Here is a 23,027-nt window from a genome sequence, read left to right as displayed (position 1 = left end):
GGTCCTATAAGTCTACCTTTCCAACATCGTCAGTGTCCTTTATTTCTCCAATGCACAGGGTCTGAATCTGCTTAAAAAACAAACAAACAAACAAACAGAAAGAAAATAACCCTAAATTTATGAGATATGTTTAGAAAGAAGGGGCCAGTGAGATGGCTCAGCATGTAAAGGTGATTGTCACCAAGTCTGATGATGGATCTTAATGCCCATGATCCACAGGGTGAAAGAGAGAAATGACTCATTTATGTTGTCCTCTGTCCTACACACACACACGCACACACACACACACATACACACACACATTAATTGAAGAAAAAAATCAAAATTAAAATATACAACAATAAATGTGACATCAAGCAATGGTCTTTCTCAGTTGGGAAAACTAAAAGCACATAGCTTCAGGGATAGAAGAGATTGCTTGGTGGCTCAGAGCACAGGCTGCAGGACCTGGGTTCCATTCTGGTGACTCACAACCATCTGTAAATCCAGTCCTTGGATCTATCGCCCTCTTCTGACCCATCCTGGCATTGCACACATGGTGGTGCACATACATATATGTGGACAAACATTCATGCACATAAAAGTAAACTCTTTAAAAAAAAAAAAACCTCCACGACTCTCTTTAACATTTCACTTTTTAAATTTTTTTTCTAGCAGTACATTCTTTAAAAGAAGTTAACAACTTCAATTCCAAATATAAGGATTAAATAATGCAAATGAAAAGCTGTTGTTTTCGGTGAAGCTACCGCCCAATGACCCTGGGAAAAGTAGTCTTATAACTGAACCGATGCAAAAGTCCCTTAGAAAAGCTTCATTTGTTGCCTGTAAAGAGTCTTCTTAAGGTCACTTTACGTTTAGACCATCGCCTCTTCTCCAGCGGAGGAGCTTTGCTTGGTAATGGCTTGTGGTTCCACAGTGTTTTGTGTATGGGAAGCAGAGACTAAGAGACACTACTGGGACTGTCGGTTCCACCATAAATAGTCCCCAACACTGGAACATTTTCCCGTAACCTTCAGCAAGACACAAAAGAAAAACCAAGTCCCACCTTAACCTCAACCTCAATCACCCCTTGTTGGTGGCATTAAAAGGCCCCCTGTGCGTCAAGTTCAGAGCTCTCATGAGACCAAGTGTGCTTATGAAGAAACCTGCAGGCTCTGAGCATCATCCCAGCCAGGGCAAGGGTCTGCAGAGGCATCTGGTGCTGCCGAGCTCCCCGGGTGCCCCTTGCATGGAAGCACTTCCTCCCTTGGAGGCAGGGAGAGATGTAATGCTCCCGACAGTACAGAGCAAAGCCCATGAAACCATGCAGGCGTCTGAGTCCCCGGAGAGGTGCTCGGATTTATTGCTGGGACAAGAGCGCGCTGCGGTTGGCTTTCATCTTTTCTAGTCGCTTTACTAGGTGGCCGTTGCTCACCTCAAGCTCTTCTGTCTTGTCCAGTGCAGAGCGAAGCTGAAAGAAGGAGAGAAGGGTGATGAGCTTGGGGACCTTGCTTCCTCCCAACATGGTGGGGTTCTGCATGGTCAAGAGTTTTAACCTTACTAAAAAGCGCAACTAAAGCCCAGCCACACTGGAACCCTAAAACTTGCGTATGTGCATAGTTTTCTTTTCTTTTTCTTTTTAAAAATATTTGACCTCATCTTTACTTATGAAATTTATTTTAGTTAGTTTTGTTTTAATTTTATTTTATTCTACTTATATGTTTAGGTCTGTGCACTACATGCATGCAGGTACCTAAGGAGGCAAAAAGATAGCACCAGAATACCTGAAAGTGGAATTATAGACATTTGTGAGCGGTCACGTGGGTGCAGGGAACTGAATGTGGGTCCTCTACAAGAGCAGTCAGTACTCCTAATCATGGAGCCATCTCTCCAGCTTGTATGTTTTCTTTCTTTCTTCCTTTCTTTTTCTCTTCCTTTCTCTCTCTTTCTTGTGTCAAAGGAAAAGTGTATTTAATATTCAGAATGTAAAATAAATTTAAATGATTTACAATAAATGTTGCATGCTAGAATGTTTTTCTAAACTAAAAAAACGTTGGTGCTGGGATTTGAACATAGGAGTGTGTGTGTGTGTGTGTGCGCGCGCGCGCGCATGTGCGCGCGCGAGCTCAGAGTGTACTCTACCACTGACCTGGATCCCAAGCTCCCAGAAGAGTATTTTGATTGTTTTTATGAATGGTTTGAATCAGAGGAATGAACCAAATAACAGAAGTATGTCCTATATATTTTTTCTTCCTCTTGCTACTTAAGTAATTGTTGATTGGCAGAAGGTGGAATGGGTGGATAGACTTAGCCTTCACAGACAACACCACACACCAGTCACGAGGGCAGCCAGGGTGATGGGAAGGAGCCTGAAGACCCCTCTTCAATAGCGAGTGGGTGGGCAGTGCTGATGGAGCAGCCTTAGGTCAGCTCTGGTTAGCAGACCAGTTAGAGAAGCATCACAGGCTGCAGCGCCAAACTGACCACTGGGATCCTTGTGTGTTTCTTAATTGAATAACAAAACATGACTCACTTCAGCCTGGCTCCTTAACTAGGAGATGCTCCTCACCTGGAACGGCTCCAGACCTGCACTATGCTGTGGGTCTCGATGGGCTCAGAAATGATGAGAGGAGTGAGCCAACAAATACAAACGGAGCAGAGCCTGGACCAGTTAGAGAAGGAGTGGGGACCAAGGTCTCTGCAGCTGGAAATTAAAGCTTGGATGTCAGAGCCTCTAACAGTCCCAGCCTAGAGCCAGGGGCAGAGTGCTTGGGTACTACATAGGCAGCCACGTGAGCAGGGTGCTCCCAAGCCAGCAGACAGCAGGGAAGAGAGAGGGTTGGCCCGAGGGAGGACCAGGTTGACAGGGCACAACCACAGCTCTGCTTTCCACACTAACCCCCAGGCAGGGGCAGGGAGTTCCGGGACATTAAGAGTCCACCTCCTACCTCCTTCCGCAGGCTCACAAGCAACCTCACAAAACTTGTACAGGGAGAAACCACGGTGATGGTGGTTGGGTGTCTAGTGAGTGGGGAGAGGAATGATCGGAGACTGAACACATGTCAGCTGTCAGGGGGATGGGACCCGGGAAGCTAGGATTGCGATGTATATAGAAAAGATCCCCTTAGTAACTGTGACTCCGGCGTGCCGCCACATGCTGAGCAGATGCTGCGTTTTCCGAGTGAGCGGCTTGGCTCACTCTTCGGGAAAGTAAAACGTTCAGTTTTCAGAGGAGTACAAGTGGGGCCTGGGAAGGTCACCTCTCTTTGGAGCTTCCGTTTCTCCGCCTTTAGTTCATCTTCTATTTTTTCTGCGTTTTCGGCAGCTGATCTATAGCGTGTCACTTGGCTTTCTAACCTTATTACCTGAAAGGAAGGAGAAAAGCAATTGGCACCAACTCATTCGCTGTTTTCTTTTGCTGTTCGCTTTATTATATTTGTGATCAAAGGATGCGATTTAATGAAACTGAAAATGCGCACTGTGAGTAACGGTGTGGCATTTTGGATGTTATTTCAGCTCTAGCTGACCAAATTGTCTGGTAGCATTTCTAAGTGACCCCATCCTGACGGCAAATGGCAGAATCTAACGGGTAGATGTCTCTTTGCTTTCGTAACCCTCTCGTGGGACTTGAAAGTGCTTGCAAAAGGACCCAAGTTCAAACCTCAGAACTCGAAAGCTGGGTATGAGGACAGATATTGATTGCCCTCTGGCCTGTGCTCACTGACCTAGACAGAATGATGTTGGCAGGACCTCGGCTCATTTCCTAGGCTGCTGCTGTGGAAGGCCAGTAATGACAGTGTAAGAGAGGAGGGAGGCTTCGTGTAGATGTAAGGTGTGTGCCCATAGCTGGACGTGAGGGTGTGTGTCCACATCCCAGCACTAGGGATGCAGAGGCAGGAGGATGAAAACTCAAGATCAGCTTGAATATACAGCACCACCCTTTGTTTCCATGAGAAGTTACAGCATGTAGATCCACAGTTGAGGGCAAGAGGTCCTTTGTCCTCACCCTAGAGTGGGCCACAAGCTACACCTCAGGCCCAGGATGCAGGGGTGGGAGGGCCCCATGTTTGTTTATCTGGCTGCAGAAAGGCTAGAAGCTGAAGGAAAAGAGATGTCTGGACATGAAGTGTGTTGTGATGGTTTTCCCAGGAAGTGGCAGTATTAGAAAGTGTGGCCCTGTTGGAGCAGATGTGTTATTGTGGGCATGGGCTTTAAGACCCCCATCCTAGCTGCTAGTAGCCAGCAGATGAAGATGTAGAACTCTCAGCTCCTCCTGCACCATGCCTGCCTGGATGTTGCTATGCGTCTGCCTTGGTGATAATGGACTAAACCTCTGAACCTGTGAGCCAGCCCCAATTAAATGTTATCATTTATAAGACTTGCCTTGGTCATGGTGCCTGTTCACAGCAGTAAAACCCTAACTAAGGCATGAGTTGAATTAACAATGATTTTAATTATTTTTATGTGTATGTGTATTAATGTGTATGTGGGTGCATAACACTGGGGGTTGTTCTTCATGAGCCATCCACCATGTTTTTGTGAGACAAGAAGGTACTTACTGGCCTGCAGCTAGGCTGGCTGGCTGGCTAGCATTAGCAGGGAATGGTAAGCTCTTGTCATTGTGCTCAGCTATTCATGTGGCTTCTGAGGATTCAATTCAGGTCACCATTCAAGCACTTTACATACCCCCCCATATAAAATAAACAATAAAATTTGGAACATTTACAAACCGCATTGACATGACCTGTTTTCTTATCCAGCCATTTATAAAACATGAGTAACACTGTCACAACTTAGAGTCTAATAAACAACTTGTTCTGGATTTGCCTTCCCAACTCTCTGCAAGCAGTGTCTTGAAAGCCAGGAGTGGGGATACTCTTGTAATCTGAGCACTTGGGAAGCAGAGGCAGGGGGACCAGGAGTTCAAGGTCACTCTTGGTTACACAGTGAGTTTGAGGCCATGCTCCTGCCTTGATTGAGACCATCTCAAAGACAACAAAAGACCGAAGTAAGTAAATGCCCTAAGAGACTTGCTGCCTTAGCCCATATCCTCAGGACCGGTGGGTACCAGAGGGTGATCAGGCACCCTTCTCAGTTGCTCCCCACCTTATACTTGAGATAAGGTCCCTTCACTGGGCCTGAACTTCATGGATTTGGTAGCCTGGCTGGACAGCAAACCCTAGGGATCTGTCTGCCCTCACCATCCAGCCAAGGCGTACAGACATGCTGCGCCAACCTTACTTTTCACATGGGGGCTGGGGATCTGATCTGTTCATCCTCCTGCCTCTCTAGAACCATCATTTGATGCTCAAAGTCTCTTGAAGAGGTTCTCAACCTGTGGGTCATGACCTCTAGGATGTTGAAAGACCCTTTCTCGGGGGTTGCATATCAGATATTTACATTAAGATTCATAGCAGCAGCAACATTACAGTTATGAAGTAGTAATGAAAACAGTTTTATGGCTGGAGGTCACTACTGCCAAGTGTTGCAGTGGTAGGAAGGCTGAGGACCACTGCTGCTGCTGTTGGCTGTCAGCCATCCAGACTGCACTCCGCCACCCATCATCCATCTACAGACTGCTCAGGACTGCGGAGAGTCAACATACATTTTGTTCTAAGGCCGTTATCTCTTGCTCGGATTTTGCAAGTTTAAATTTGAGGTCGCTGATCTGTCTGTTGGCATCTCCTAAAGGGTGACAAAGAAAGGAACATGGGTTTAGTTCTCATGCTCTAGAACATTCTGTTCCTGGAAATCATCCTCTCACATGTCTTCAAGGTCTACTCTCGGCCTCCACAGAATCAGACAAGGCATGCCCTCTCTGGGCCTTGGCTGGGAACATGCCCATACCCCTTATGTGTGCATAGATCAAGGTAAGACGGAGCCTCCAGAGATGTGAGAAAGGAGATGAAGGAGAGGGGCTGAGCATAATCTCATCTCCCATAAGTCCGTTTTAGTTGACTAACATAAACTGTGCCTATCACACGAAGCAAAGATTCATGTTTCTATCCATGCCCACTTGTGCGTTCTGGGACACCTGCTCCATCCCACAGGCTCATGCTGCCTTCTGCCCCCTTTGCTTTACACACAGAAAAGGTCTCTGTGCTGTGGAACCCAGAAGCTTTCAGGGGACAGGAGGGAATGCCGGCTATCCTTTACCACAGCATGAAGGCACACATGAAGCGTGCATTTCTGCACAGGGTCAACGCTTACTTTGCAGATCCATGACATGCACGTCTGTCCCGTTCTCCAAGATACCATCCTCTGATCGAAGAAGGTCCAGCTTGCTGTTCTTCTGTCTTCCCTCCAGCTGCCCTTTGAGCTTCTTAATCTGAAAACACCCCAGTAAAATATATTTCTTTCTTTTGTCCAAATGCAATTGAAAAGCTGAATTTAGAGCCTGTCATAGCCGGAATAAATACATCAGGCTACTACTACCTTGCTGCATGACCCCGGGGGTTAGAGGCAGGGTCATAGGAGTATACGGGAGAATGTCACGGGAAGGCTACAGTCTAGACTGAGCTCCATCAGCCAGAGGGATCCTCATTAATAAAGGCCAACCCATATAAGCTCACAAAAAGCTTCTGAGGACTGGAGCTCATCTCAGAAGGGAGTAGGCGGGACAAAGACTTTATAACTTCAGGGATGAATTCTTTTCTAACCTAGTGGACAATGATTTTTGTGTACATTGTGTTTGTATGAGTGTTTGTATATGTAGGTGTGAGCAAACAGAAGCCAGAGATTAGCACTGAGTGTGTTCTATTATTATGATCCACTTTTCCTTCCTTCTACTTTTCCTTCCTTCCTTCCTTCCTCCTTCTTCCCCTTTCTCTTTTTTTCTTCGAGGCAAGGTCTCATACTGAACCTAGCTTATCAACTCAGGCTGGTTAGTCAATCAGCTTCAGGAATCCACCTAATTATAGGTGTGTGTGTGTGTGTGTGTGTGTGTGTGTGTGTGTGTGTGTGAGAGAGAGAGAGAGAGAGAGAGAGAGACCGAGACCACATCCAGCTTTAAGTGGGTGCTGAGGATTCGAACTCGGGTCCTCATGCTTGTTCTGCGAACACTTTTACTAATTGAGCTATCTCCCCCAGCCTCTGTGAACAGTAATCTCTAAGACTGAAATTCTTCCAAAACTTAAAAGTAGACTACACACACACACAAAACCAAAAAAAAAAAAAAAAAAAAACTTTGGTGATTTAAGATCTTTGCTTATTCACAAAGATATAAAAGAAGCCCCTGGGTACAGGAATATGGGAATCAAATACCCAATAAAACTATATGCTTCTGCATAGAACCTAGTAAAGGTGCACGTTGGCCTGGAGGTACTGGTTAACCTTTAAGAAGGGGGTCTTACAGGATTCTTCTCTCATACGGGGAGGTCAAAAGAGCAGCCAACAGTTTAATCTGAGTCTGAAAGGCTAACGACTGTAAAAGGCAAGTAAACCCATATGGCTATAGGGAATGTTGGAAGAACTGGTTCCCGGGGAAAGGCTGAAAGATAAAGAGCGCTTTGGCATTTCCAGCAGTCAGATAAGTCATGGTATAAACAATGTTGCCTTCTAAATGTTTGTTTATACTTTATGGTCCTGGGGCTGTCCTCAAAGCTGGTCAGAGAAGCATCTTTTTGCCGTAGCAGCCCTCAATGCAGACTCAGACTTGGTCAAAGTGCTGCTCGAAATGGGACATCTTTATGACCCGCCACCCCCCAGAGTGCAGGGAATGTCAGAGAGGAGGAAAGAGTGTAAGAATTAGACTGGGGGAGAAGTTCATGAGATGCTGTCTCTGGACATGAGACGGACGGCTATCTCACTCATGAACTCAGAGCTCTGTGTTGCCTGTACAAGATCAAGCCCGGCAGAATATCAGGAGGGAGGAGGGGTTCTCTAGGCCCCGCCCCTCATCGAGGAGCTATTGGGACTTCTTGATGACTGCTGGGGAAGAATCAGTTTTTAGGCTGTTCTGCTACATTTCCTGTGCTCCATTGGATGGTACATTCATGCACATAAAGGAGCCACTAGTTGACCTTAGTGCATTATGGGGGCAGGGAGGACATAAAGTTCTGAGGGGACAAGTTGGTGGGTGGAGTTGAAGGAGGGAAATCAGAGGGGGCTTTGATCTTATTTCTTTGCATACATGTATAAAAATCTCAAGAATAAAGAAAAATGATAATTAAAACCAATCTTGATCAGTTATTCAAAGAAATGTCTGCTGCACAAAACCCACGTGCAGGTACAAGTGGACATTGCGTCCTGCCTCTCAATTCCACCTTCCACAGCAACACTCATCTGAAGCAGCAAGGATGGGGAATGTCCCAAATGCTGCCCTATGGCTTCAAGCCCTCCCTAAGCCTTCCGTGACAATGCTGCTCTATTTGGATCGAATCATCAAGCTAGCCTTGTTCTCAAACATGCATTTAGGGATCTCCAGAGTAAGCAGGGAGGCTGGGAGGAGGTGTGGGGTTTCGGGTACTATACTCAAGTTGCTGTAAAACAATAGAAAGACGGGTTACCTGTTCCAACAAACATTCCCGTTCATCAATGAGCTTTTTCAACCTAACATCTGAAGAAATCAGAAAGACACATAGGTGAATCTGTATCCTGGCCTTGCAGCACGTCACTCACAGAATAACATACAGATCGGTTAGTGAAATGAGCGATGAAGTGTAGGTTAAACACGTACCACGATGGATGAGGCCACAGACAGGATGGGGAGCAGCTCAGCCAGAGGGTGGTGCCAGCCTCCCGACATGCTTCTCATCCGGGCAGCCTCGGCTCATGCAAACAGGCTGCTCTTCTATTTAGGCTAGCATGCAAGAACGCTAGGGAAACACACTGCAACACAAGATCTCACAGGCTTCATGGTTTAGCAATGTGCAATGTTGCTGTTCACAAGCGCCAGCATTTCAAGGAGAGCTCTTTCCAAATTCATACTCCACACCTACTATCTTGATCCTTGCTGACCCAGACGCACCTGATGTCAGAGTTTAACTCTTTACAAACCACGAGCCAATGACAACATGTCCACTAAGCCGGTTCTAATACGCTGTTACTTTTTTTTTTTTTTTTTAAAGAAAAGAATCCCTACAATTCCTCCCACCTCCAAGAGGCAGTATAGGATGATGCCTGTGTGGGTGTCTGTCAGTCAGTCCCCCAAATCTCTCTAGAAGAGTACTAAACAACTCCGGCCCGATGAACAAGGATCTTTAGAACTAAAGGCAAAATCAGGATGTTGGAGGATGCTGACAGGGATGCTGAATACCTATGGAGACATTGTTGCCACTTACAGTTCATCTGCTCTAAGGTGGTCCATAGCCCAGGGTACCTGTGGACAGGCATCTTGCATTCACCTTCAGATGAAGGGGAGACCTAGTGATGCTCCTAATGTCTAAGGGATCACAGCTCGACCTTAGGGTGTCCCTGACCACTGCTCTCCATGGGTTTTTTAGATCAGGACTTGAACCTCTCGGCGGAACCCTTAAAACCTGGTCTAGGGCTCCCATTCCCAATGTGATCTTGTCCCCAACACTGCCTCTTTCTGAAATGTCCAGGAAGTAACTAATTAACTTGGATGAGTCATGCATGAAAATACACACATGCGAAACTGACCTTCGTTTTCATTTAAGGGATCCTAATCCAAGTTACTAGCCTTTGCTAACCATCTTCCCCAAACTTCTATTGTTCTACTTTAACTGACTCATGTTAAAATTAGTTGACTGGATATTAAAGTTATCTTTATATCAGAAAAAAAATTTTAATTAAAAAAACATCTGTTTTTTTTTTTTTTTTTTTAGCAAACTTTCAGCTATAGTATTGAGACCCAAAACGGGAATCAGGGAGTTAGCACATTCTAGAAAATTCTTGAGGCACCTGAATAGGTGCTGGAATTCTCCAAGCTCCTGATTGCTTTGGGCATCTTGAAGTCTGGGTATCTTAGAAGCTCCATCCTAGGGTCTCTCAAGGCCTACCAACCCCATATACAATTCTGAAAGGTGGGACATGCATTTTCCATAGGCAAAGGAAGCTTTTCCCAGTCTAGTGATTTGTGATGAACATCTTCAACACGGACTTTTCACTGTGTAAAATTTTAGGGGTAATTTTAGCCATCACGTCTCCCACCCCCATTGCCCAAGGGACTTACTTGTCCTCTCTGTATGCTCAAACGGCTGCACCTGTCCCTGAACCCCCTCCTTCCTCCTCTGACACAACCTAACAGTGGCAGCACCCACCTTTCTGAGGCTGCCTCCTTCCAGAAAAGAGAAAGATGGCCGACTGCTTCTCTTTTCTCATTACAGCAACCAAATGGAGTATGCATGGGACTACCTTCCTTCAGCCACTGGCCATTCTAGCCAAGTATGTGTAAAGGGGCTGGAGTGTGTGAGGGGGCAGCAGAAGTGGTGAAGGGGTGTGTGAAATGCAGTCTCACCCACCTGGAAAATGGTGTCTATGTATGGCCACCATGCTGTCCCAGCATAGAAAACACCCCGCCTTGACTTTCAGAGGCAGGCCACTGGAAATACATTCTACCACGGGCCCCTTGGCATAGAGAGGCCAGGTAGCATCCTGCAGTGTGGCCTCCCGGAAGGTAGCAGCAACCAGTAGAAAATGAGAACCCAAACCCCTCTAAAACCCCTAGGAGCAGCTTTCCAGGCACTGAGCGAGAGTAGACATTTGAGTTGTAAGCCACTTATGTTGAAGCTGGGGACACTGACTGCAGCCTTCTGGCCCTGCAGAGCCCGGGGTGCAGCCTGCTGCTTTCCTCCGATTTCATGTTTATGTCATAGGCTTAGAGCATGAGGGATGTGAGCACATAGTCAATGTTTCCTCACTTTTTAAAAAGGAATTATTTATTTGATGTATATGAGTACATGGTTGCTCTTCTTAGACACACCAGAAGAGGGCATCGGATCCCATTACAGATGGCTGTGAGCCACCATGTGGTTGCTGGGATTTGAACTCAGGACCTCTGGAAGAGCAGTCAGTGCTCTTAACCGTTGAGTCATCTCTCCAGCTCCACTTTTATCCTCTTTGGCAAACAGCTCTATGCACTGGCACCTTTTAGCAGCGCACCAATGGAGACGTTCCCTAATGGGGAACACATGGGCACGTTCGGGAACAGTAGATGGGCTTGAGGCTGCTCTCTCGTCTTCCACACCAGCGCCAGGGCAGCCTCTCAACAGTGGGGCTCACGTGCTAGTGATGAAAGCACTTAGAACTGTTTTTTCTGGAACCCCTGAGGGAGCCCAAAGCCAGAAGGGACTTCATGTGGGCACTGAACAAACAACTACCAGGGTCAGAGGTCAAGGGTCTCAAAGACCAGAACCATAGGCCTGTAAAATTATAAAATTATTTTATTTCAATTATATGACACTTCAGTTTGCCTCAAGTTTTACTGAGGTTTTGGTCATTTGGTCATTTTGCATTCCACTCTACCTTGTAACAGTAGTATGATTCACATGATTCCATAACATGTCAACAGCTAACATGTCAACTGCAGTCATACATACAGTACATCCTCATTTGATTATATATGTGCTAATACTTTTAAATTCAACTTTACAGTTATCTTCTAAGTGTTTCTTTATATAGAAAATACATACTTCTTTCAGGCAGATAAAATAATAACTTTCCAATAAGAAAATATTGAGAAACAACAAACCAAAAGATTTATACCAAACACAAAATGTTGGATTATAATCTAGTGAGTCCCTTTGCGGAAGAACAGCCTTCTGTAATTTTTAAGTAGACATTCAGGCAGAAAAATAAATTTAAAATAGAAAAATTATGACTGTTTCTTTTCAATACTAAGTGTAGGAAATGTAATTTCAGTGTGCAGAGAAGAGTAAAAATAGAATATTCAATATAAAATGAATGTATTACATCACCCGCATCAAGTGAAAATAAAGGTCTTTGATAAAATTAATTTGGGTACCATTGGCAACAAGATCCAAGAGCATCGGTGCAAAATAAAGTAGTCGTGTGAGGTAAAGGTACATGGTCTCCCTGTGTTTTGTGGTACATATCTGAATCTCTACAGTAATTAATCTCTACCCCAGGTGTAGCTTCTCTCTCCCACTGACCTATATGCTTCTTATCTATCTACTCCAAACAGGCTACATGCTAAGATCACATATGAAAATACATCTATTTGAATAACACATACTTGAATATTCACTGCTTATAGTGCAGAAATCTACGAATGCTGTTTGGTCATTTCAACCAGATACTGATACATTTGGTCAGGAACATCCACATTTATCCTGGCCTGAAGCAAACCTAACATGTTGACCTTCAGGCTAAAACGCACACCTGGTGTCCCCTGATGCTAAGGGAATGTTCTCAGCTAGAACTGAAAGTAAAAACAGTACAGGCTAGGTGATCAATGGTTAAATACAAATCTATAGGTAACAGTCTATAACTTAAAGTAGTTCATACTTGGTGATCGATTGACACACGGAACATCCACAGGAACCGGAACACTCATGAACCTCGGCAGTGGGACGGAAGGATGGAGCTTCCTGTGTGTGCTAAGTCCTTGACCAGCTCAGACACTCTCTCACCCTTCCTACCGCTTCTGCCTCCTCATGACATGGTGCAATCCTCCTTATTCTTGCTGTTCCCAACCTCCTCTCTTGCCTGCTCTCCACTTTCTGAATTGGAGCCCTGCAGCTGCCCTGACAGGTAACTGTTGTCAAGACTGGGGTCATCAATAGCCTTCTCAACCGTCTGGCCAGGGTGTTCAGGAGTCACATGTCCTTCTTCACTACCTATCTGAGGGGCATCCCTTTGGGAACCTTTCTTTCCCACTGGGGAAATGTCCCCGTCTTCACACTGCGGCCTGTTCTGATCCAAGATGTCTGTGGGACCTCCGGCTTCATTCTGTTTTCCACTTGACCCACTTTGAGGATCTTGGACAGATTCTCTGCTTCCTGCTCCAATTTTCTCTTCTGGGTTTTCTGCCGCCTGTTTCTTGTCGTTGACCTGAATCATCTCTGCCTTCACGTCACCCATGTCCGGGTCCTGGCAGTTTAACTCTTCATTAGCATCTTTGCAGGTGTCCGTGGGAGCTGCAGCTTTCTTCTTCTTGTTCTTCTTCTTCTTGTTCTTAGTCTTCTTCTGGGGTGAATCCAAGGCCTCTGCCTGCTGCTCGCTCTTTGCTTTGTCGAGCTCTTTTGCGTGAGGTGGTGTGCGCTTGGCATCTGTGCCACCTGGTCCTGCCTGTGGATTCTGAATGAGAGCTTCCTCAGGCTCAGCTACTTCTTGGGCAAGTTCTCCCTCTGAGCTCTGCTCCAGCCCATTGTTCAGACATCTTTCACCGTGATTCTCTGTGCCTTTGCTTTGCTCTGCAGGTCCAGAGGCCATTGTCCCTACTTGGTCTTCAACTGTGGTGCCCTCTGCCTGTACCACATGCTCTGTGTGATTTTCATCTGTGCCCCTTGAGTCTATATGGCTCACCTTGTTAATTTCGGGTGTTTGCCCCAAAACGTTGTCTGGACATGGCTCCAAGCTACTTTTTCCCAAATCTGTTTTCAAATCCTCTTGGTTTTCTTTACCCTGAGTGCCCATAGAGTTTTCACTTTGGTTTTTGATACCCAAAGTGACGGGTCCCGACACTAGACCTCCCAGACAACTGGACTGTTCGGGGCAGTTGCTGGCCCTACTATCTGACTTGTTTGTGACTTTGTGTGACTCAATCTGCTCTGGGTTTTTGAGGAAAGAAGTGTTTTCTTGATCTTGGCTCTGAACCTGTTGTTCACATTTGGCCCCTGCTAGTGGTCCCGAGGACAGGGCACTGTCTTCAGCGGGTTTCTGGTCCTCAGCCTTCTCACCAGGATGTGACACCCCTCTGTCCACACAATCCTTTCCTGTGTTGGGTTTGGGCTGTTCTTGCTCAGAATTCTGTAAGGTTTCTCTTTGCCCCACTTTCTCCACAATTTCCTTTTTCACCTCCACTTCTTTGGCTTTTCCTAAAAGACCATTGAGAGAATTGAAGGGACCCCATGATGTGGCGGGCATTAATATATATTAAAATGCAAACACATGTTCTAGTTACCATCCAACTTTCTCAGAGAAGGGAGGGAGAGAAGGAGGGAAGAGAGAAAGAGTAAGGAGAGAGAGAGACATAAACAGAGAAACAGAGAGACAGAGACAGAGAGGGACAGAGAGAGACAGAGGCAGAGAGAGGGGACAGAGACAGAGAGTCACAGGAAACAAGCCTTTGCTGGGCCTGTGTGTCAAAGCAGCAATTGCATTCGCTGGTTTTTGGTAAGCAGAGGGCCACTGCCACCAAGGCTAGAGTGGCTGCTACCATCTGGTAGGAACAACTTTTAAAGGTGAGGTTCTGATTTAGCTGGCGCAAAGAGCGGTGGAGCAGGCAGGCAGCCACACGAAGTCTTCCTGAGTGGACTCTAGGTTCCCTTCCCCGAACTCTGACCCTGCACCCCAGCTACTCACACTCTCACGAACTCTGACCCTGCACCCCAGCTACTCACACCCTCAGCCACCCCAGTACTTGGGATCTCACAGCTCTAACAGTAGCTCCATACTTTCTCAAAAGAAGGAAGATGCTGCCGGAGGAAACCCTACGAGGTAGAAGGCAATCCAGGTTCGGCTGCCCGGCTTGTCTTCTTCAGATAACGCTCCCCTTCAGGACACATAGGATCTTTCATCCTCAAGGGTGTGGCAGTCCCAACAAAAGGCAAAGCTGAAGCAAGGTGAACACTTAGCTCATCAGGCAGTCAATCAGTGCCCTGCTTCATGTACGTATCTTACTGGAAGTGAAAGCCTGTCATTCTAAGAACTGGGCGGTCTTCAGAGTGGACCTGTGATCCCAGGAAAATGATGGGACAATATCCGCCCTTCACTTAGAGGCGATTTAACTTCACCCTTTACATTTTTCTCCTATTGTGTATGATTACTGATGTAGCAACTTCACGTTAAAGAACCATCAGACCTAGGTAATAAGCAGACCGAGATGTTCCCACAGCACTTCTCTGACTGGGTACAGCATCAAGACCCTTTGGGGTCACTGACAAAGTGGCATCTCTCCTTTCAGCCATGTCACATGACTACCAGGGATATGTCAACTGTACACAGAAGTAGGAAGAGCAGGACCAGTCCCCCGTGGAAAGGTGGAAACTATAGACCCTTCCTGTTTTGACAACTCACGCATCAGTAAGAGCACATTGCTCTAACAATCACTAGGGCATGTGGAAGCTCCTAGGAATCAGTCCTGAAAAGCTGGGACCTCCAGGCTTCCACATGGGCATAAACACCAAGCAGACAAAAGAAAAGCCTCTGTTTTGCAATATGGTCACAAACTCGGGCCTTGGAAAGAAACGAGCAACTGCATTATCCCAAAGCCTCAAGTTAGGCCTAACATTAATCTGTAAATCACCTTATCTATGAACAGTATAGAGAAGATCTCTATGATCCATTAGATTTCCCAGCTGTACATATTCTTACCAGAGCTAAAACTGTGGCATACAGAGGAAGCCCCTTCTGAATAAGGTGGGTGAATTCTAACTCCTGTGAGCACACCCCAGTTACATCAAGGAGCACCCCAGCTACTGCGGCTGCCTTCCATTCTGAGGGTGGGGACAGCAGCTCCAGGGCTGCCATCAGGTGCCCTGTGTCCCTCACGCCCTCCAATGTTTATGTGGTGGGTGCCCTAGTGTGCCAGGCTTACAGGAAAAGATGGCCTGCTTACCCACTTCACAGCCTTCAAGGTTCTTGACCTCTGGACAACCCCCTTGCAAGATTAAGTGGAAAGCCGTAATTGGAATGCATCTGGAGAAAACCCAAATCGAACTCTTGACTCTACCACTTGACTTTGAGCCTTCCTCTTGCTACTCGGCCTGGAAAAGCTAAAAGGAAAAGTGTCCTTGCGCCACAAGTGGAAAGCACTAGACAAAAAGGAGGCATGCTACATAGCACCGTGGGCGATCACGTGGTTTGCCCGGGAGAATTACTATAGGTGACAGAATGAACGGCATGCTGAGTGACTATTAATCAGTGACAATCACTCCGATCTGACAGCGTACAGAGATGAATAAGTGCTGACCAAACAAGGAAGGGAGCCAAGGAAAAGCTCTTACCTAGTGTCCCCTCCCCGGCCGACTTGAGCGCATTCAGCTCTTCCTTTGTCATCTTTGTCGGGGCTTGATAGCCAACGTCATTTACTGTGTCTGAAGTCTCTCCATTGGTGGCTATTTCTGAATTTAGGATTATTCCATGTTTCTGGGAGCAAAGATAGATTTAACATAACACTCGGTGAGACCAGGTTAAATGATGTCAATTATAAAGGGATGCTGTTTCTCCTGATGCAGATGCTAACTCTACAGGGATGGAGAAGTGTCTAGGTACCATGCCCATGGTCTTACCAGTGCAGGGAGATCTGCAATGGCTTCCTCCTTGTGTGTTCCAATCCGATACAAGATACTTTAAAAAGATGTTCTTCTTAAACCCATGGGCTGCCACAAAAGCGGAACATCAAGAGAATGATGTTCTCTCTCTATCAACTCTGACCACTGGCTTTAAAAAGGGAAACCAGGATGCAGAAAGAAATATGTGTTTGGAAAGACAGAGTGCAGTTTGCATGAAGGTGGCATTTGCGGAGGTCAGGATGCTGCGTATCTTTAAAAGGATCATTTGTGTTGAGGACATGGCCGACCCCTTGAAAGAAGCTTCCTGCCTCAGTTGCAGAATATTTCCTCACTGTCCACTTGGTTCACAACATTTTTTTTTTTCAGGCTCCCAACTGCTGCACACAGCCTGGACTCAGAACCGCATTTAGGTCTTGGTTCTAAGCCTGTATCCTGTTGCTTTCTCACTCTGACTTTGACTGAGGAGCTCAGGAAATGACACTGATGTGTGTCTGGGGGCAGTTGGGATGTCATAGCCACTCTGCCCTCAGCACTAGTGCTGCGGCCATCTGAGAACCCACCCAGGACTGCCTGCTGGTTTGGCATGGCCCTTATGAGATGTGAAACTTGCCCTTCCTATGATCTGGTACAAAAGTGGGATTCCTGCCACTTACCCCAGACACTGTTCAGCTAAGAAAGTCCTGGTTAAACAAGGAAGCCCATAGATTCTAATGATGGTAAGAAAATGTTTGGAGAAATACCAAAATCGGAGCTAGAAATCTCAGCTACTTTGCAGACCTGTTCAGTTGTAAATACCTGACGGTCCCGGGCAGACACACAGATGGGCACTGACATCACCTGCTTCCCAGGGACAGTTCATTGAAACCTCGAATTAATTAACACAATGGCAGTGGCAAAAACAGAGCCAGTGCCCATGGTCACAGACCCACAGAACCTAAGTTGTCACTGTGGCTCTTCATAAGCTGCGCTTTGGCTTCGTACCTTCAACTCCTCCTTCAGCTTGACTGTTTCTTCTCTAAGGTCATCTCGTTCACTCCTTATGGAATCAAAGAACTCTTTCTGTCTTTCTAATGCCTGAGTGTGCAGCAGAGGACAGGGAGTCGGCAGGGGAGAGAGAGACGGAGAGGGAGAGATTAGCACAGACAGCAAGATAAGTAGGAAGCAGGGTTTAGGAGGCACTGCCATCCTGGCACCAGTAAGAAAAAAAGATGCTGCTGGGTTTATCCCAGGCTAGAACACCTACTGCTCACACATTAGTGGGACTCCATATTGTGAGCATTTTCTATGATGTGGCAGATCACCTCTGGACCTGTACTGGAGCCCTGTCACATGAGTCTTTTAGAAACCATGTGCTACAATGTGTCAGCAGTGATTTGGTGGGGTCCACTCTTCCTATTTATTCCCTCCTAAATGTGGTCAGGCTGTCTCCTCCTCTCTACTGAGGATGGAGAGAGATCCAATAGAAACCCATGGGGTGTGGTATCTGCCACCCACAGCATCACATGACCCCTAGGGAATTCTGGACTTTGACCCTCCACACTGAGCTGCCCAGGGCCTCTCTCCTTGCAAGGCTTGCATTGCGCTTAGGTCACTCTGGTGTCACAGGGAAGGAGACAACTCCAAATACCCAGCTATGGTCCCATCCACCTGGGTAAGTTGGGTGGCCAACAGGGCATTCATGTTATATCACATGAGGGTTACATGCACACTCATGCAAACATTATTTTCCAAACCAAAGCTTCTGCAAGAGCCTCCTTTGCTGAGCATCCCGCCCCCTGGAAGCGTTTGGCCAAGGCTTGAGACTCCTACCCCTATCTTTTTGTCTTTCCACTCTATCGTTTCCTGAAGATCAGAAATCTCCCTGATAAAACCCGCCTGTTTCTGCTGCAGCTGTCGGATTTCCTGAGGAGAGGAACAGACAGAAGAAAGCAGACAAAGGGTTAAGCAGAGGAAAGAAGTCAGTGCTGGATGACCAGGGTGAAGAGGTTGAGCAGTAGGCAGCCGACAAGCGACAAGCGTCTCGTCTCACCGACCCCTGATTCATCAGCATGTTAGCATTTTCCTTTCTTCTACTCTCAGTCCCAGTAAGAAAACCAGCCTGGCTGATGTCTGACCTCGAAGCCACCTGATTCGGTTAAAAAGACAAACCTAACCCTGCACAGACATGCTCTACTTAGCAGTAGGACAGCAGTCTGAGGAAGCACAAATAGGGGAGCTCATCGTTTTGCAAACGTCATAGAGTACAGAAATAATGATTGCAATGTCACTGTCACCTGTGTGTCCCACTGCTGACCAGAATGTTTCCTACGGCCTCGTTAACAAAGGACCACAACTTTGATGAAATCACATAGATATACTCTTACAGCTCTGAGACTGTTTGGAAAGAGTCTTCTGAGAGGATCAATAGCCCAGTTCCCAGTTCCATCTTCTCCAGTTCCTAGAACCTGCCCACATTCACTTGTGTCTCTTCTTTACAAACTCTACCCCCTCCCCCCACTGCTGTCACCACAGCTCCCACCTCAGCATCTGACCTGCCTCCTTGTGGTGGGTACCCCTGTGATTACGTCACAAAGATGTCACACAGATGACTGAGGTCTTTGATCTCACCTTTGAAATCTTTCTTTCCATATTTACAACTTCTAGGGACTAGGATGTAGACCTTGGTGTGGGGCATTTTTTTCCACATCTCCCAAGGCAAACACAAGAGCATCAGAGTGAGACTCTACCAGTGGGAGGAGCCGACTTCTCATGGGATGGAAAGTTAGCCCAAACCCTTGACTTAAGCAAAGCTGTAACTGACTCCCCGGCCTCCAAGCTGACTAGTGTTTATGGATAAGGTCAGAAGTATTAAGGTTAAATGATGTATGAGGCTGGGCAAATACTGTTCCCAGACCTGAACTCTGCTATCCAGAACAGTAAGGAGATATGCACCCATTGTCAAAGCCACCAAGTCTGTGGTATTTTGTCATAATGGCCTGGGCTAAAACAAGGAATCAACAGAAAGGGAAGAAGGCGGTGGCTGCTTACCTCAAGCATTTCTTCCCTTTGCCTCAGAGCCTCTTTCACTTCGGCAAACTGGAACTGCAGGATGCTGTGTGCATGCTTCTCCCTCTCAAACTCCTATGGATGAGAACCAGCGCTGAGGGTGCAACTCAATGGCATATTCCTGTCATGGGGTTCCTGCTCTCATGAGCCTCATGTCCCTCAGGACAAACACCCCTTGACTGTGTCATCGCTATTTCCAAGGCATGTAATAACACATACCCATTCCTCTGCCCTCCATAGAGGACAATCGGACAGTTTCCTCTTAAGACTAATCTGTGGAGTGTGTGCGGACGATGAACAAATGTTTCCCAATTCCTCTCTTGCTATGATGCATCCTAGGGCCTTTTGCTAGGCGTCTTCTGTGATCTCCATGGCTGGGCTGAAGGCCGGGAGTGCGCAGGAGCAAAACTGCTTCTGTCGTGTGAGTCTCATGCAAGGCTGCCCTTCACTGAGCTATGGCTATCAAAACAGAGTAACTGATGTGTCTTTTCCAAATGGGTAGAAATGACAACATGATTTTCCTCAACTCTTTGAGGTTTGTAATTAATACCCTAGGAAGCTGACATAACATCAAAGGCAGGGAAATGAATTTTAGCATGAAAATCTGGAAGCACCTAGTTGTGCATTACTTGAGCATGTCTCTTATTTCAGACGCATGTCTTCTCGTGGTCTTATTTTCATGCAAAATACCAATATTCTAGTAAAACTATTCTAGTAAGAAAATAGTTTACACACTGAAACTATGCATCCTAACATTTCAAGTGACTCAGAAAAGAGCACAGATTTGTGGGTTTTATATATGCATTTGTATATATGGTCATGGCTGTGTGTGTGTATGTGTGTGTGTGTGTGTGTGTGTGTGTGTACACTATGTGTACAGGTGTACAGAAGCCATATGTTGGATTGAGTGTCATTTCTTAGAAGCTTTCTACCTAGGTTAGTTTTATTTTCTTTTCAAGGTTTATTTTATTATTGTTTAACTATGTGGATGTGTGTGGATTTGTGACCATGAATGTGGGTGCAGCATTCAGATCTCCAGGAGCTGGGGTTACAGGTGGTGAGTCACCTGACATGAGTTCTGGGAACCAAACATGGGCCCCTTATGTGATAGTATGCATTCTTAAGCCCTGGGCCATCTTTTCAGACCCCACCTTGGTTTTTTTGAGAAAGGGCTTCTTGTGGTCAGGAGCTAGCTGATTAAGCTAATATGGCTACCTGGCAAACACCAGAGATCAACCCCCTGTCTCTGCCTCCCCAGCACCGGGATTACAAGCAGGTACCTCCATAGATGCTGACCTCTGCACTCTGCTGGGCAGCAAGCATTTTACAGAGCACGTTATCTCCCCCACACCTGGGGTTGCTTTATTTTGTTTGGTGATGGAGCCTTGCTACGTAGGCCAAGCTGGTATTGGACCTGCAATCCTCCTGCCTCAGTCTCCTACATGTTGGGATCACAGGCATCGCTACCACATACATGACAAAGGCACAGTATTCTAACTCTCAGACTCTGGGCTTTCCAGACAAAACATAAACACATGCTGGAGAGATGGCTCAGCAGTTAATCGCAAATGCTGCTCTCATAGTGTTTGACCCGAGTTTGATTTCCAGCACCACTGACAGGCAGCTCACAACTACCTTTAACTCAGTGGTTCTCTAAGGCTGGGACCCCTTAGCACAGTTCCTCCTGCTGTGCTGACACCCCAATCCTAAAATCATTTCCCTTGCTACTTCATAACTCTCGTTTTGCTACGGTTACGAAGGCTGATGTAAATACGCAGGGTATCTATCTGGTACGTGAAAGGGTTTCAACCCTGACTGAGAACCACTTCTGTGCTTCGAGCTCTCCTCCCATCCCTGAGGGGGGGGGGGGCGCCGACCTTGTTCTTCTCCTCGTACTGCCGCTGAGACTCCGCCAGCTGCTCTTCCAGCTCCAGCAGCATGTCTTTCAGTGTGTCCACCTGGTACATGAAGTTGGTCTTCTCATTGTCTAGCTGGGCGTTGGAGACCATAGCCTTTCTGTACTTCTCCTCAACCTCGGCCAGCGAGTCCTGCAAGAGGTAAACAAGCCTTTCCACTGAGAAGGCACAGGGCCCCCTTCTCAACGTCCCACCACTAGGACAAGTACCTTTTAGCTGTCAGGGAAGAACAGGCATAGCTTATGGCTTCCTGTGAGGAATTATGTTGACTATGTTAACTGAGCCTGGCAGACCCACCCTAATTGTGGGCCATCCCTAGTCGGGAATCCTGGCTTTCACCCAAAAGAGAAAGGGAGCATCAACACTCCTTGCTCTCTGTTTGCTGACTGCACAGATGCTGTGATCAGCTGCCTCATCCTGCCACCAAGATGTCCCTGCCATAATGGATGGTACCTTTGAACTGTGAGCCCAGACCTCTCCTCCCTTAAGTTGTTTTCGTCAGCGATAGGAGTAACTAAGACAACCATCTTCTTTCTTGTTAAGACAAGGAGGCATGTGGGACACAGGTAGGGGGGTCGTTGCTTGGGGAGGCAGTAGAACCAGTGACTGATTCAGCAGCCAGGAACTTCCCACCATAGGCCATGGCAGCACAATGGGCTTCCGAACTCACTACTCAATGAGGACGAGCCAGTTACTGATGGAAGTAAAACCCTGCCACAAGACACTGCTAGGCTGCCCTCTTCAGGCTTGGGAACCAGGAAAGAACTTGTGATCATTTCAGATTTCTGACTCATGGGAAATAAAACAGGGTACACGGTCTTACTGGGTGGTTCCTGGAACGACCAAGGTCATTTTGTTTGAAAGGACAGACGTGGGAAAGATGCTGTAAAGATAATATTGGCAGGGCCCAAACTTGGCTCTCGCTCTTGCAGGCTCCAAAATTTAAATGTCAGGAGAGCAAGAGGAGGCAATCACTCGCTTGAACGACCCAGAGCCTAAGAAAGAGGTGCCAGCTCAAGAGTCAGAGCTGTGAAGAGGTCTTGTTTAGGGCTCCAGCACTTGGCCCACTATGGGTAGACACCATGACAACCCAAAGTGGTACCACTGGCTCCCATTTGATATGTGGTTCTATTTTTAGGTGGGAAAAAAGCCATGGTCTTCATTTTTCTACTATATAGACATGATTAGGAACATGATAAATTAGCATGTGACCTATGCCACCTGTCTACCTGGTGCATGGAGTTGAGATGATTTCTTGGGCCCTTTCTGAGGAGATGAGAAAGAAGTAACTGATTTGTATCTACTTGTCTTGAGCATGCCATAAATAGGGCCGCCATGTGCCTTGGCACCTGCTCACCTCAGCATTGTTAAGGAACAGGGACAGTACATTTCCTGTTGGCATTGCGATGTCCTTCACAGTCCAAGAGTAGTGCACACACACATACACACATTCAGATGCTGTTCCCCCTAGGTAAAAGTCGACAGCATGCAATAACCCAGATGCTTTGAAAGCACGTGCGTTAGGGTGGCTCTAGTGAGCTCAGCAAACCTGGGGGGACATTTGTATGTGACAATGATGGAGAGCAAAGGGAAGCAAAACTCTCCAGTGTCTGTCTGCTGTGTTTCCAAAGTGACACATTGTCTCTAAGCCTAGGGGGAGGGTATTGAGTACCATTTCACATCAGGGAATGGGCCTGTCACCTTTTCC

At 46.6% G+C, this 23,027-nt stretch overlaps 1 protein-coding gene across 18 annotated transcripts in view; it reads right to left on the bottom strand.

Moving 5' to 3' along the window:
* Positions 1-621: 621 nt before the first annotated feature.
* The window catches only part of LRRFIP1 (LRR binding FLII interacting protein 1), a 123,753-nt gene continuing 101,347 nt past the window's right edge, over positions 622-23,027 (bottom strand). For 3 of the 18 annotated variants that reach the window (XM_080933158.1, XM_080933159.1, XM_080933160.1), the window contains 10 exons: positions 21,281-21,451; positions 19,386-19,478; positions 18,168-18,260; positions 17,340-17,432; positions 16,071-16,212; positions 8,487-8,536; positions 6,190-6,307; positions 5,585-5,664; positions 3,240-3,344; positions 622-1,450 (listed from right to left, as the gene is read on the bottom strand). In XM_080933158.1, coding sequence (XP_080789284.1) covers positions 1,340-1,450; positions 3,240-3,344; positions 5,585-5,664; positions 6,190-6,307; positions 8,487-8,536; positions 16,071-16,212; positions 17,340-17,432; positions 18,168-18,260; positions 19,386-19,478; positions 21,281-21,451 — 1,056 coding nt within the window. In that variant the 3' untranslated portion in view covers positions 622-1,339. Of the gene's footprint in view, positions 1,451-3,239; positions 3,345-5,584; positions 5,665-6,189; positions 6,308-8,486; positions 8,537-11,284; positions 13,941-16,070; positions 16,213-17,339; positions 17,433-18,167; positions 18,261-19,385; positions 19,479-21,280; positions 21,452-23,027 lie in introns of those variants that run through there. The other 15 variants (XM_080933161.1, XM_080933162.1, XM_080933171.1 and 12 more) reach the window with 12 other exon arrangements.

Source organism: Micromys minutus (assembly GCF_963924665.1).
Source record: "Micromys minutus genome assembly, chromosome: 19".
NCBI lineage: Eukaryota > Metazoa > Chordata > Mammalia > Rodentia > Muridae > Micromys > Micromys minutus.
The sequence above is the reverse complement of the archived record's forward strand: the minus strand, read 5'-3'. Positions and strand labels throughout refer to the sequence as shown.